The 17,045-nt window shown below is 32.6% G+C and overlaps 1 protein-coding gene across 1 annotated transcript; it reads left to right on the top strand.

The window, feature by feature from the left end:
• On the top strand, window positions 1-912 carry LOC107864044 (uncharacterized protein At5g01610-like). The gene has a single exon (XM_016710299.2). The coding sequence runs from the start codon at window positions 174-176 to the stop codon at window positions 687-689; it is 516 nt and encodes a 171-aa protein (XP_016565785.1). The 5' UTR covers window positions 1-173; the 3' UTR covers window positions 690-912.
• The last annotated feature ends 16,133 nt before the right edge of the window (window positions 913-17,045 follow it).

Here is a 17,045-nt window from a genome sequence, read left to right on the forward strand (position 1 = left end):
TCTCATTCTCCACCTACCAAATTAACCCTATATAGTTTCTCTGAATTTGACCATCGTTTTTCACACCATATTACTACTCAATAGTACAACTTCCAAACTCAAGCCACTCAATAAATAAGAAGAACATCTCAATTCTATGCTAGTAGTTTGTTTCACCAACTAGTACACCAAACATGTCTTCTATAACTCTCCCCTTATGCCTCTTCCTCCTCATCCTCTCCACCTCCTCTCCATCCATCACTAGCCTGGAATCCGACTCCGATTCTCCAACAGTCTACGAAATCCTACAGGAATACAATTTTCCTGTAGGACTTCTCCCAAAAAGCGTAACAAGGTACGAATTCGACAGAACTACAGGCAATTTCGCTGTTTACTTGAACAAATCATGCAGTTTCAGTATAAGTGGTTACACTCTCAAGTACATGAGTAAAGTTACTGGTAAAATTTCAAAGAATCGGCTTTCGAACTTGAAAGGTGTACAAGTGAAGCTGCTGTTGTTTTGGATTAATATTGTTGAAGTTACTCGTGATGGTGATGATATTGATTTCTCTGTTGGAATTGCTTCTGCTGATTTTGGGGTTGAAAATTTCTATGAGTCACCACAGTGTGGATGTGGATTTGATTGTGTGAATTCTGAAGAATATGGTTACGGTGAGTTCAATTTGAAGAAACTTATCTCTTCTTTTTAAATTCGACTGTAAATTGTGGGGTTGTAGAAGTGAGTTCAGTATGAAATTATGGTCATTTTGGAATTAGGGTAAGTCAATTTGTATATTCAGAATCCCACGGAACTGGAGCCTGAAGCATATGCTTTTTATTGTCTTAGCTCTTTTGGAAGGATATTATTATCTTATCAATCTAGTAGGTACTAGTTTTTACTCATGGAGTTGAAATAAAAATTAGTTTTAAACATATCAACAATTCAATCTTTTCCATAATTTATATGTTGGGATCTCTGGAGCTCTTGTTTGGCTACCTAAATTTTGAAGAATATGGTTACGGTGATTTTTTTTTTTGGTTAATTACGGTGAGTTCAATTTGTAGAGGCTTAGCTTATTTCTTCGTTTTGAATTTGGTAAGTGAAAATTTTCCAGAAATTGAATGTAAATTGTGGGATTGTAGAAGTGGGTTTAGGATGAAATTAAGGTAAATGGCTGGTCCATTTGGGAATTAGAGCAGGTTAATTTGTATTTTCAGAATCCCACGGAACTTGGAAGCATCTTTTTCTTTTTTTAATTTCATATTTCGATTCCCGCATTATTTTATCATCGTTTCTATTTATTTCTTGTGAACATTGCACTATCTTTCTTGTGAGTGGTTATATTTTCTTCATATTTTGTTTTTGTACTTGAAATTGCTATACGTAAGCTTAGGTCTGTCCTAAACAGTTGTTCTATCTCATGAGGTAGTGATTAAATCCGTAGTACATGATTTCACTCTGTCCTTTTCAGATCTCCCTTATAAATTTTACTGAATATATTATTATCGTTTCCATGGACTTTCATCTTTCAATATGCACCCAGAGTAAGAGTAGTGTCTCCCGTTTTAATTTATTTATCTTGTTTTTGATTTGTTACCAAAAGAATTTAAAAAAAAAAAACTATAGCTTTTTATTGATATATCAAAAGCTTATGCTGAAATTTATTTTGATGTAATGATTTGTCTGATTCCATCAAAATAAAAATCAAACACCAAAGCAATGATATTCCTACCAATCATCAATAAGAAGACTATTAAAATATTTCACTATTAAAATTCTCTTATGCTGTGGAATCTTTAAAGATAGATGGTGGCTAGTTAAAGTTGGACATTTCTTAACAAACACATTTTAATTTAAGGCTATAAAATTTTAAATCTATCTGTAAATATGATTCCTCCATGTTCAAAGTTATTTCACAAATGAAATCATATGGTGAAAATGTCTCTTATTTATCATGGTATGCTAATTTGTTTTGCTACTTTTCATGCTTGAATGTGCTCCTGCAAGAACTTTTCTTTAGAAAATTAGCATTTTTAAATTTTGCCTCATGATTAGATTTGATGGAAAATAATGAAGTACCTAGCTTCTTTTTTAACTTTCTTAACAAGAATAGAAGAAACATCAAAGATATCTTTCTTTAGAACCTAAAAACAAAGTTCAAGTATATACGGAATAATCATCAACAATGGTAGACATACCTTTTCTTTCCTCTGCTTCGTACCCTTATTGATCTATAAATATTACAGGTCAAGTTATTTGGTTGTACCTATAGGTTCTTTGGTTTTGAAAGAAGATCTTACTTGCTTCTCCTTTACATAGGCACTGTAAATCTTGTCATCGTTGAATTTAGTTTTAGGCAGTCCTATAATTAGGTCCTTTGAAGCAAAATTTGTTCAACCGTTTCAGATTTGCATGCCCAAGCTTTTGGTGCTATAGTTAGGTGTTACAGTCAATTGCACTAAGGCATCTAAGATTAGTGCTCAGTGCTTCCAAGGTATCAGCTTTGTAAATATTCTTGTGCATTTTACCAGTTAGCGTAATTTTCTTCGTGTCTAGTTTTTTTTAACCTTGCAACCTGCAGAAGTAAAGGTTGTCTTGTTTTCTTTGTCACATAATTGAGAGATGTTGAGTAGATTTTGTTTCATCCCATTAATATGATATATACTTCTTTCAAAGCTTCTGTTTCAATTCTTCCAATCTTTCCAACTCCGCTAATGATGTCTTTTTTACCATCTCCAAAGAACACATCCCTCCTTCAAATAAGGTGAGTGAAAGAAATTTTTGTTTGTCTTCTGTCGCATGTCTTGAGCAAGCACTATTCATGTACCAATGTCGCGTTCCTCCTTTCATTTTCACCTGCAAAATAAGTTAAGGGTAAATCTTAGTCACCCAGATAAGTCAGGTAGGCAACGGGTTGGTATACCTGTTTCTTTTATGAGTTCTGCGACTTCACTTATTCACCAATTTTATGTTTCTGTTCATAATTCCGTTAGCCTTTGGACATTCAGTAGTGGGATATTCAAGTTTTCCACAAATATTATAGATCCTCACTGTAAATGGTTTCTTTGTGAAAATCCTAACCAGTCTTTTCATTATAGGTTCTGTTTCCTAGATGATTTGTAATTTTCGATGATTGAGTTCAAGGGTTAGCCCTTTCTAGATCTAATTTTATTCTAGAATGCCCTTGAATTAGTTTTCAAGCTTGTTTCCTTTTATGAAATAGTTCATCTCTTCTTTGTTTAAGTTCAGACTCAAATCTATTGATGATCACCGCTTATAGCCTTTTTCCTTTGTTCCTGATAGAGAACTTGATAATTTCAAACTTTAATGCAAGGATGGCAGAACCATGTTGGTTAATTGGTTCCTTCAGACCACAGTTTTCTTTCTTAGTAACACTCAAGCTATTTTCAACATCAATGTATTCATACTTGAGAGTAGCAAAATAATTGAGTAACCTATCTCTTTTAGTAGTTAAGTCAAGATGATTATTAATTAGTTGATTCATCAAAGAAATTAGTTTTTTATTGAACAAAAATTCAATTTATCCATTAGATCAAGTAACTTTATCTCAGATTTTTCTTCTTTTTCTTCCTAACTAAAATTGCCGTAAGTGCAGTCTCATCAACTTCATCATCAGATTTGTCTGAGTTTGATTCTTATGCGGCCATCATAGCAACTGTTCTTCTTTTAGGAGCCGGATTTATCGTTAAACTTTTGTCCTTGTACACTCCTTACTACCAACATGCTTGACCTGCGAACACTTAAGCATGCTTGACCTGTGAACACTTAAGCATGATATACCTGAATGGTTCAAGTTAGTTAATTGGGTTATAAATATTACGCCACACTTTTCTTTTCTTTTGGCATCATCGAAAAGATGTTTCAAAATAAAGACACTGGATAAGACAAGGGAAGATCTAAGGACAGTAAAAGGATGGAATGGAAGAGGAAGGTGGAACAATTGGCAACAACCAAGTCCAATAACAAACGATATTTGTATTTTCAGCCTTTTCTCAATCCAGATCAGCCTACAAAGCCATGATCCTAGCCTGGAGAGCTTTTTTCTCCCTCTTATGAGTGGCTTGAACTGTTTTCAACTCAGCTGTCTATTCAGCCAAGGCATTCTTTAACTTCTACATTAGAGAATATTGGAGATCACCGAGCTTAAATTCACAGTGAAGAAGACAACCAAGAAATGAGTAAAGTGTCTTCATGATGTCTATCTGTGAAGATAATTTCTTTGGGCATGAATATCATATTGGGCCTAATTCAGAAGAAATACACATATTAGAGTATTATAGAATGTATGTAGGAGTATAATAGTACAAATACAATTGCATTAAGCCTGTCAAACGGGCTGGGCTGACCTGCCTCAACCCGCCCACTTACAAAAATCGGCCTGGTTTGACCCGATCCAGTCATCCCACGGGCTGTAGGGTACCAGGTCCCGAGCCGGTTTATGTTTTTGGTTGGGCCGGTTAACCCGGCCGGACCAAGCCCGGTCAGGACCTGCTGGTTAATTGGCCCGATTAATTTTTTTTTTTTTAAATTGGATTTAATTATAACTTAGTTTTAATATATTATTAATTTACTATCAAGTATTATTAATTTATATATGTGTATATATATCTTCTATTGATGTATATATTTAACGTATACATGTGTATATGTTTTATAAATTAATAAATAACTATATATATATATGTTGTAGTATATTTTATTTAAAGTAGTACATATATATTGAATGATACGTATATATGTGTATATATCTTCTATAGACGTATGTATTTAACGTATATATGTGTATATGTTTTATAAATTAGTATATAACTATATATAGTGTGTGTGTATATATTGTAGTATATTTTATTTAAAGTAGTACATATATTGAATGGTACGTATATATGTGTATATATCTTCTAAAGTAGTATATATTTAACGTATACGTGTGTATATGTTTTATAAATTAGTATATAACTATATACATAGTGTGTGTATATATTGTAGTATATTTTATTTAAAGTAGTACATATATATTGAAAGGTGCATATATATGTTTATATATCTTCTATAGACGTATATATTTAACGTTTATAAATTAGTATATAACAATATAACTATATATATATAACTATATATATATATATATATATATATATATATTGTAGTATATTTTATTTAAAATAGTATATATATATATATTGAATGGTGCGTATATATATGTATATATTTTCTATAAACGTATATATTTAACGTATACATGTGTATATGTTTTATAAGTTAGTATATAACTATATATATATATATATATATATATATATACATATATTGTAGTAAATTTTATTTAAAGTAGTACATATATATTGAATGGTGCGTAAATATGTGTATATATCTTCTATAGACGTATATATTTAACGTATACATGTGTATATGTTTTATAAATTAACATATAACTATATATATTGCTGTATATATATATTGTAGTATATTTTATTTAAAGTAGTACATATATATTGAATGGTGTGTATATATGTGTATATATCTTCTATAGATGTATATATTTAACGTACACATGTGTATATGTTTTATAAATTAGTATATAACTATATATATATATTGTTGTATATGTTTTACTTAAGGTAGTACGTATATATTGAATAGTGCGTATATTTGTGTATATATTTAATGTATACATGTGTATATGTTTTATAAATTAGTATATAACTATATATATATATATATATTGTAGTATATATGTGTATATATCTTCTATAGACGTATATATTTAATGTATAAATTTGTATATGTTATATAAATTAGTATATAACTATATATACATTGTAGTATATATATATATATATATATATATTGTAGTATATGTTTTATTTAAAGTAGTATATATATATTGAATAATGCGTATATATGTGTTTATGTCTTCTATAGACGTATATATTTAATGTATACATGTGTATATGTTCTATGAATTAGTATATAACTATATATATTATACTATATATGTTGTAGTATATGTTTTATTTAAAGTAGTACATATATATTGAATGTTGTGTATATATATCTTCTATAGACGTATATATTTAACATATACATGTGTATATGTTTTATAAATTAGTATATAACTCTATATATTGTAGTATATGTATGTTGTAGTATATGTTTCATTTAAAGTAGTACGTATAGTCGTATATATTGAATGTTATGTATATATGTGTAATTGTGTATATATTTTTTAAATTCTAATGTAGTATATACTATATATATATAGTGTATATATATATTGTTTCATGTATTTAAAATGTATTTAGGTGGGTGTATATAGTGTATATTGGATTTTTTTTGATCGAATTGGATCGGTTTTTTAATCGGGTTTAGGTGGGTTAGACCGGGTTGGGTTAAGTGGGCTGGGTCAGGGTTGTTTTTAAAAATTTTACTGTTTAATCCGAAACCAACTCGGCCCACTTAACCCTAACCCGGACCCGGCCCGACCTCGGTTAATTTTAATGGGCCGATTCCGGGTTGACCTGGCCCGGCCCACTTAACACCCTTAAATTGCATAGACTGTAGGGTTTATTATAAAGTATTTTTAATACAATTCAGTCCTTTGTAGCAGTATATATGTACGTGAATATTACTATCAATAACAAGGAAAAACTTCCTCAGCTTCTGCCCCTCAAATTCTCTCATGGTATCAGAGTAGTAAAACTTTTCTTCTATCCAAGTTATTTTTTTCTCTTTTTCAATCTCTTTCATTGCTATTAATGGGCGACATTACTGTTGCAGCATTAACTGGTAAACAAAACTCAACAAATCACATTGATTCCAGTAATCCACTCTTTCTTCACTCCTCAGATTCACCAGCATGAGTTTGGTGAATTTTACTTTTGATGGGAGAGGTTTTCAGGGTTGGAGTAGGACCATTCTCATAGCCCTTTCAGCCAAGAATAAACTGGGGTTTATAGATGGTACTTGCAAGATGCCACAACCAGATTCAGCATATTATCAACCATGGAGTAGATGCAATGACATAGTCACATCATGGATATTGAACTCTTTATCCAAGGATATAGCAGATAGTATGATGTAACTGAGGAAACTTTTCCCTTTGCAGAGGGAACTTAGTGATCTTGTTCAAGCTAACACTGACATTGCAGGTTACTACACCAAGATGAAAAGATTATGGGATGAGTTGGATTTATTAAGCTCAAACAAAAAATATGGATGTAACTGCGTTTGTGGAGGAAAACAGAAGTTAAACAAGTCTCTGGAGGATGAAAGACTTATCAAATTCCTCATGGTTTTGAATGAAACTTATGAACCAGCAAGAAACAATATTCTAATGATTAAAGCTCTTTCTAATCTTAATCATGCATATTCTCTCATTTTATAAGATGAAAATCAAATAGAAACGTATGTGAATCCTCATACATCAACTGGTTCATCTTCTTTCATAGTAGGAAAACAAGGAAACAGTAACATTCAATCACATATTGATAGTAAGGTCTATACTAATTAGAAATTTCAATCATAAAGTCAGGGAGGATGGGATAACAAAACTAGACAAAAGTTTCCAGCAAAGAAATCTAACCTCGTTTGCACTTACTGTAAAAAGACCAATCACATAGTGGATAATTGCTATAAACTCATTGGTTTTCCAGCGGATTTCAAATTCACCAACACCAAATCAAAGAAGTTTCAACCTACAGTCAAAAGCAATGTCGTATTAGTTGAAGGAGAAGGAATCAATTCTAACCCTAACATGGGACTATTTTTAACTAAGGATGAATACACTCAAGCTCTTCAATACTACAAAGGAACTAAACCAACACAGATACTTTCTATATCCACAACACTTGATGCCAACACAAATGGAACTTCTAATGCTGCTGATGGTATATCTTATACACATGCTTTCACCTGTCTTGCTACTATGAATTCTAGCTCTTAGATTATAGATTCCGGAGCATCCGAGCACATGTGCTTCAATTATAAAGTTTCAATTTTTTGACTCCTCTATCTTCTCCTATGTTCATTATTCTTCATAATTTTACACAGGTTGCTATTACCCATAGAGGTAGTATTTTGATCTTTTCAGATGTCATCTTGGAAAATGTTTTATATGTTCCCTCATTCAAATATAATTTACTTTGGTGGATAAATTTGTTAAGCAATTCTAGTCTTCTACTTTATTCACTCCGACTGGCTGTCTTTTACAGGCCCCTTTTGTAAAGAGGGCTCAAGCTTTTGGTGAGGCTACGGATGGATTCTTTCTACTTTAACCTACTAGGGATAAGCTTAGAAACTACTTTAGAAGTCATCAAAATGTTTTGCATTCAGTGAATTGTTCTCAGTCAATTTCATTTTCTTGTTCTATTCCTATTTCTGTCAAGTCTGAATCTGATGTAATATTGTGGCACAAAAGATTGGGGCATTTGCCTTTTCTTGTAATGAATAACATCAGTTTCATTAATTTTTCTTCTATTTCTCAATCCACTTGTGATGTTTGTCCCTTAACAAGGCAATCTAGGTTTTCTTTTCCTATCAGTCATATCAAGTCTAAAACCATTTTTTAACTTGGGGTCCATATAAAGATCCCACACATAATGATTTTAAAAATTTCCTTACTATCATTGATAATTACAGCAGAGGCACTTGGACCTACTTGCTAAAAACTAAAAGTAGTGTTTTCCATGTTCTAAAAAATTTCTTCTCATTGGTGGAAAGACAATTCAACTCTAAATTTAAAAGGCTATGATCTGGTAATGCTCTTGAATTGGTAACAAGCACTGAGACTTCAACTTTTCTGTCCTCTGAAGGGATAATTCATCAAACTTCTTGTGTGTCAACTCCACAACAAAATGGTGTTATGGAGAGAAAACACAAACATTTATTGAAGGTTTGTGTAGGGCTTTATTGTTTCAATCAAAATTCCTATTCGATATCGGGGAGAATGCTTACTCACTGCCACACATCTCATTAACAGAATACCTTCTAGAGTTTTAGATGGAAAAATCCCCTTATGAAGTTTTATTCAACTCCAGACCAGCTTATGAGAGGTTAAGGGTTTTTGGTTGTCTTCTATATGCTTTTACTCTAGCACATAATAGGGGAAAATTTGAATTGAGAGCTAGACCTTGTGTTTTTTTAGGCTTTCCCGACAATTAGAAGGGGTATAAATGCTTAGACTTGGAGACTAGAAAAATCTTCGTTTCTAGGGATGTTTATTTTTATGAGGATATCTTTCCTTTTGATTTTATTTTTGAATGTCAACATCCTATTTTTCCTTATTTCTCTCCATCCTTTCATCTATTTGATTCACCTTGTGATACCTTTCCCTTTTTGACTACTCTACCTACACATCTTCCAGATTCCCCTTCTTCTCTTTCAGAAAATCTAAATGCAAATATACCACCTTCTTCATCTAGTTTACCTACCCCACCTTTATCTTCCACACCCGATACCTCTCATTCCCCTTCTCCACCTCCTAGACAAAAGGAGAGGGTATCTAAGAGATCCACCTATCTTGATGACTATGTTTGTACTAATTTTGTGCTCACTGATTGACCAAAGCTTGTTTTACTACTCCAGTCGACCCTTCTATTTTTTTCTCCACTTTATCTCTCCACAATCAACATATTCTTTAATATCTTTCCCAAGTTTCAAAACTTATTAGTTATACCCAGGCTGCAAACCATCCTGGATGGTGAACAACAATGCATAAAAAAATAGAGGCACTGGAAAGAAACCATATTTAGGACGTTGTTCCACTACTCTATGGAAAGAAGGCATTACCTTGTAAGTGGATCTACAAAGTTAAACATTTATCAGATAGAGCTATTAAAAGATTAAAGGCACGACTTGTTATTAGGGGAGATATTCAAAGGGAAGGAATTGACTATAATGAAATATTTTCCCCTGTGGTCAAGATGACAACCATTAGGTGTCTCCTTGTTGTGGCAGTAAAGAAAGGTTGGTTTGATTTTCAGTTAGATGTGAATAACGCATTTTTACTTGGAGATTTACAGGAGGAAGTCTATATGAAATTTCCTATTGGGATAACTTCCCCAAGTACTCATCATGTTTGCAAGCTCAGAAAATCTCTTTATGGGTTGAAACAAGCTTTTCGACAATGGTATGCTTGTCTTGTCGAGGCTCTCAGTTTTAAAGGTTTTTCATCTTCCCTGAATGGCTACTCGTTATTCCTTAAGAAATTAGGGGACCTTATCACACTACTGACGGTCTATGTCAATGACATAGTCATCACTCATCACTGAAAATAATGTCAAAGACATTTCAGATATCAAGGCATTCCTATATTTTGAATTTTGCATTAAGGATCTAGGTCATCTTCACTACTTCTTGGGTATTGAAATTTTGGGAGAAAAATAGGAAATTATAATGAGTCAAAGAAAGTTTACCACTGATTTGCTTTCTGAATTTGATTGCTCCCATCTTGGTAGGGTTACTTCTCCACTAGATCCTTCCATTAATTTGGTCGTTGATTTTGGTGCTCTACTTGACGATCCTACCACTTACCGACGTCTTGTGGGGAAGTTGAATTATTTAAATCATACACGATCGGATCTGTCTTTTGATGTATTACTTCTCTGCCAATTTATACAGAGTCCTCAACTGCCTCACTTGTCTGCAATATTTCGAGTCGTACGTTACCTCCAAGAGACACTTGTCCAGGGTCTTTTATTGAACTCAGATCCATCTCTTTCCCTTGTTGCTTTTTGCGATGCTGATTGGGCTTTGTGTCCAGATTCTCATTGTTCCGTAAATGAATTTTTTATCAGTTTGCTGGAAATCTAAGAATCAAATTTTTGTTTCCCTCAGTTCAACGGAGGCGGAGTATTATTCCCTACGATGGGTCACTGTCGAAATCACCTTGTTAGCTCGTCTTCTTCACGATATTTCTCTTTCGCCATCTTTATCGATCCCTGTTCATTCCGACAGTCAGATGACTCTCTATATTACCCAAAATCCGATGTTCCATGGACGAATTTAGCATGTGGAGTTGGATTGCCACTTTGTGAGGCAATAATTCCTTTCTGGTTTGATATCTCTTCAATTCGTCCCTTATGCTTCCTAACTTGTTGATTCGTTCACAAAACCATTATTTGTTGTTCTTCACAAGTCTTCACTTGACAAGTTGGGTGTTGTTTCACTCCCTTCCACCTTGAGGGGGGATATTGGAGATCACCGAACTTTTATTCACAATGAAGAAAACAACCAGGAAATGAGTAAAGTGTCTTCATCGATGTCTATCTGTGAAGATAATTTCAATCCGAGTATTGGTCACATTAGATTTGGGCCTGGATATCATATTAGGTCAAATTCAGAAGAAATGCACATATTTGAGTATTATAAAATGTATGTAGGAGTATAATATTACAAATACAATTTCATAGACTGTAGGGTTTATTATAAAGTATTTTTAATACAATTCAGTCCTTTATAGCGGTATATATGTACGTGAATATTACTATCAATAACAAGGAAAAACTTTCATAGCTTCTGCCCTTCAAATTCTCTTAGACAATCTGTTGGATTTGAAATCGAGAGGGTGTCATGCGGAAGCCTAAATTGCGCAAACCATGGCGAAGATAAATCAGTTGACAAAGAAAAACATAATACTAAAACATATTATTGATATTTTGGTCAAACGACCTACATATAAAAACTAATATTGAAAAATATAAATCCTATTGAAAAAGCATAAACATGTTGGGAGAAATCTCCCCCTAAACAAGACTCTTTGATGACTACATTGTGGATGCTATTGTGTTATGGTATAAGAAAGGATCTTCTATTTATAGATGTCCAAAACCTTTCCTCCAAGAAAGAGGTTGGCCAAATATGTCAAAATTTTATATTTTTTTTCATGAAAAGTAAAAGTAATTATGATATTATTTTTATTTTTCTTCTAAGAAAAATAAAACTTAAATTTGGTAAGAAAATCAGGACAAAAACCCTAATAAATCTCTCTTTTTTAGCTTGATTTTCTTTACTTGATCCGCCTTCTTCACATCACATGCATCAACTTCGTTCTTGATATAATATTCATAACTGCTGCTTGCCATAGTTAAAAATAAAGTTTAAAATATCATGATTAAAAATGGGTTAAAAAATTAATATTTTATTTTTATTTTTAAAGATGCAGCATCAGGATTGTTGAAAATATGTTGAAACTTTTCTCCAAATGTAGCTAGACAAAGATCTTCATTATCGTCAAATTGGTTGTAACTTTAATCTTAACATGTCCTCAATTTGAACCAACAGACCGTTGAACCATTAGCTCTGATATCACTTGTTGGGTTCTAAATCGAGAAGACGTTATGCGAAAGCTTAAAATTTACAAATCATGGCGAAGATAAGTCTGATAACAAAGAAAAAACATAATACTAAAATCTATTATTGATATTTTGGTCAAACGACCTACATATGAAAGCTAATATTGAAAAATATAAAATCTATTGAAAAAGTATAAAACATGTTGGGAGAAATCTCCACCCAAACAAGACTCTTTGATAACTACATTATGGATGCTATTGTGTTATGGTATAAGAAGGGTCTTCTATTTATAGATGTCCAAAACCTTTCCTCTAAGAAAGAGGTTTACCAAATATGAAAAAGTTTTATATTTTTCTTTTCACGAAAAGTAAAAGTAATTATGGTATTACTTTTATTTTCCTTGTAAGAAAATAAAACTTAAACTTGGTAAGAAAATCAGGGCAAAAATCCTAACAAATCTCTCATTTTTTACTTTATTTTCTTCACTTGATCCACCTTCTTCACATATGAACTTCGTTCTTAATATAATCTTCATGACTGTTGCTTGTCATGATTAAAAATAATGTTTAAAATATCATGATTAAAACTGAATTAAAAAATGAATATTTTATTTTTATTTTTAAAGATACAGCTACAGGAATGTTGAAAATATGGTTGAAACTTTTCTCCACATGTAGCTAGACAAAGATCTTCATTATCGTCAAATTGGTTGCAACTTTAATCTCAACATGTCCTCAATCTGAACCAACAGACCGTTGAACCATTGACTCTAATACTACTTGTTGAGTTAAAAATTGAGAGGGCGTCATGCGGAAGCTTAAAGTGCGCAAACCATGGCGAAGATAAATCAGATGACAAAGAAAAAATATAATACTAAAACATATTATTGATATTTTGGTCAAACGACCTATATATGAAAAACTAATATTGAAAAATATAAAACCTATTGAAAAAGCATAAAACATGTTGGAAGAAATCCCCCCCTAAACAAGACTCTTTGATGACTACATTGTAGATGTTATTGTGTTATGGTATAAAAAGGGGTCTTATTTATAAATATCCAAAACATTTCCTCCAAAAAAGAGGTTTGCCAAATATGAAAAAATTTATATTTTTCTTTCACGAGTAATTATGGTATTACTTTTATTTTCCTTCTAAGAAAAATACAACTTAAATGTGATAAAGAAAATCAGGACAATAACCTTAACAGAATCAACCCTTCTAATGCCCTCCTCATTGAAGAAGGTAGAGCAACATGCTTCACTCTGCCAAAAATACCTTTGATGGTTTGTAAAGTCCAAATCTTAACTAGAATAGAGTATTCATAAAGTATCTTGGACAATCAAAACCCATAAGAAAGAGAATGTCCTTTTTCATCCTTTACAAGTACACGTTATATGTGCTTTATCAATATAGAAAAATCAATTTTATTGTAAAATCCAAAAAGTTTCCTTAGTAATGCCACTTTTTTCTATGAGTGATGATTTTATGAACCACGTTGAAATATAACTTGTGCAAAGGAGACATCGTTCTTTTTCACACATAACGATGCTGGTTAAGGACAGATTAATCAGAGAACTTCTTGCTAATAATAAGAGAAGAAATCATGTTATTCAGATAAGGCCACTCAAACATAAGTTGAAACATCCTTAACCACCAAGTGAATAAATGCACCTCGCACAATAGTGGAGAATAATGACCCATTCTCAGACCCATTTGCATAATACTCAATGATTTTAGGTCATTCAAATTTGTCCAATTTTCTTGAACAACACATTGAAGTAAGAAGGCAGGCTATCCTTGGACATCGAATTTTGCAAGCAGGGTAATCATCTCAAAGCCATCAAAATAAGTAACAACTGGCCCTCGAACCATAGAACTTTTCTAAAAGTGAACGATATGCAACATTTTGGGATTAGTAACGTCTTATATGAATGTTCAGAAGAACCAGGTCAACTGACTAGTTTTGAGGTACAAGATTTAGGTTTGAACTTACAAAATGATTTTAAGGGGGTAGAGGATTTCTTTTGAGATGTTGATTTAGATGATTAGGGTATCTGAGAAGGAAGAAAGAAGCAGACTTGGGAAGGCTACATTTCACCACTTTGTTATAACGAATCTTGTTAGGGAGAAGGTCTTCATAAAAAGAAACTTTCTCTGAGGAAGGAGGAACAAAAACTGAAAGTCATTTCTCTTTGGTAGCCCTAAGAGCTTTTTGAAGAGTAGCCTTTTTATGACGCTCCCCGTTTTTAGTGTGAGCGTTCATAGTTGGAAAAAGAGAAGAATATGATTTAACATAAATTTCATCTAAGGGAATAAGAAATGATGCTCCAATGACTTTCCGTATATAAGATCTAACTTTCTTAGGAACCAGATTTGCAATAGGGGTCGTTCAATAGAGGCAGTGCATAGAGGAGCAATACCAAGAGGTTTCGACAATAGAGTCTGCGAAGAGGAACAAGGGTGAGGGTTATTTTAGAATAAACGCATAAATTCGTTTCAAGCTGCAAAGTCATACAACCTAATGGATGGAGGAGGAGGGATTGTTGCGTAGAATTGGCTTCAACACTTTCGTGCACAACTATTGCTAACGGGTCAGATGAAGTAGGATTTTTGGTAGGTAAGGATTATGAAGCATTTGTAGAAGAGAAATTCATGACTAATTCTGAGCAATTTCTTATTTTGAAGAGAAGGGGAGATATGGTAAATGAGTAAGCATTAGAAAAGTGTATATAGATATTTAGGAAACAAGGAAGTTGCAGGGAATAGAGAAGGTGAAGTATTTCATTCAATAAGAATTTGCTTGAAAACAAAACTGACACGAACGGGGCCGCATGATATCTGTTTAAGATCCCACGACCTAAATATCCCACAAACTTTAAAAAGTGACGAAAACATGCCATCAAAGTAGAAAGTAGCAGAAATAGGCTTGGTGCACTTTTTTTGTGCACCATATCATATTTTCTCTTAACGTTTGCAAATAACGGAGTTAAAAGTGGATGGTGCACTTTTTTTATGCACCATTCATTTTTTAATACATGGTGCACTTTTTTTATGCACCATATGAAAAAAATATATGGTGCACAAAAAAAGTGCACCACCCATTTTTTTTAATATGGTGCACAAAAAAAGTCCACCATTGTTAAAAAAATATCACTCTTACTCTACCCTACCCTTCATGTTGTTCCTCATCTTCTTTCCAATTAAAAACCCTTCTCCGATGGTCCCCTCTACCCTTTTCAAAAGCTTCTCTGATGGTCACCCCTTCCCTCACCCTAGTCCATTTCACTTGAAAAGAAAATAGTTAATCATCCTTCAACAACGTGGTGTAACAATGTAGAGGGCCTTTGAATTAAAAAATCAGCTTCTCTCCTTCAGTTGATATGCTAACTTCTCTATTTTTTTATTTTTTTTTGTATTAGAAAATAGCATTTTGTGATAGTTTATTACATTAAATACGACAATGCTGATTCATTTCTAATTAGATGAAGTACATAAGATATATTTTCAATTGACTCTCTTAGAAATTACTAGATGAAACTTTCTTGGAGGAATTCTTTATTGAATCCTTTAAAAGACCACTTATGTGAAAGAATAGAAGTCAGAAGAAGATTACTTTGGAAAGCCATATAAAAGCAACATTGCCTTCACTTTGCATCCTTCAACCAGATGCTCTACTTCTTTCAACACTTGCATATTTTCACTCTTTTGTTTTGACCTTGACACCTAGCATGAGTGAGTTGAATGCAAAATGAGAGAGTAGATACTTCACACCATATGTAACACGATCTATTCACTTTGTTATACAGTAAAGTCATTAAACTTTACTCATTATAACAGAAGACATCGACCCATCTAACAAAAGTCTATAACAGAAGTAGATGTACTCAAATAAGTTACGACATTCAATTTAGGTTTATCTTTGCTTGAAAGTGAGACAAAAAATTCCATGGGATATCTTTGCTTATCCCACCTGCGTATAAAATACCCCCTGACAGTATATAAATCTGTTTACTTATTTATTTATTCCAGTCAATCAATCAATACTTATTAAATGACCTACAATTACCTAATGAAATGTGCTACAATCATAGAAGGAGCCATTGGAAAGTTAGATGTGAAGATGGTAAATGTGTGGGAGAATTAACAAAATGGACTATTGGTACATATCTACCAAATTCATCTTATCAATTATATCGTAGACATAGAAGCAATTTATATTCTTGAAGTTACGATTTTATATCTACTATTTATTGCAATGAATTAACAAGTAAATTTATACTTCGCGTTAAAAGTGTTGCATCTTCCCCTGCGTAGAAGTTCAAGAACTAGACTAGAACTATATTGTACCCTACTAGCTATAACCAAATTTAAGGTTTGACTTGGTGTGGCTCAATGTTTCAAGCATTGTTGATGGTTGGGGTTCATTTGTTTTTTTTTTTGGTGTAACGCGCTAGGCAGAAATAGTAAATCTAATAGCTTTGGAAATTAAACTTGATGATAGTCGATGTATTATAGGTGAATTCAGCCAAGTATTAAGGAGGTAACATGTTAAACCAACATCACATTTTAAGGAAAGTTGTTTGCAACATCCTTCCTGCTACTTTGTAAAGTTTTAGTAGCTTCGAGTGTAAAGTTAGATGTCTATGCAAATGAAATGTCTATTGAACATGTGAGGGACAAAAACAAACTCTAGTACTGGATAAGACTTTGTTTAGACACCATTACTTAACTCTGAGTTGGTGTTGTTTTA

Source organism: Capsicum annuum, chromosome 3, assembly GCF_002878395.1.
Source record: "Capsicum annuum cultivar UCD-10X-F1 chromosome 3, UCD10Xv1.1, whole genome shotgun sequence".
Classification (NCBI taxonomy): domain Eukaryota; kingdom Viridiplantae; phylum Streptophyta; class Magnoliopsida; order Solanales; family Solanaceae; genus Capsicum; species Capsicum annuum.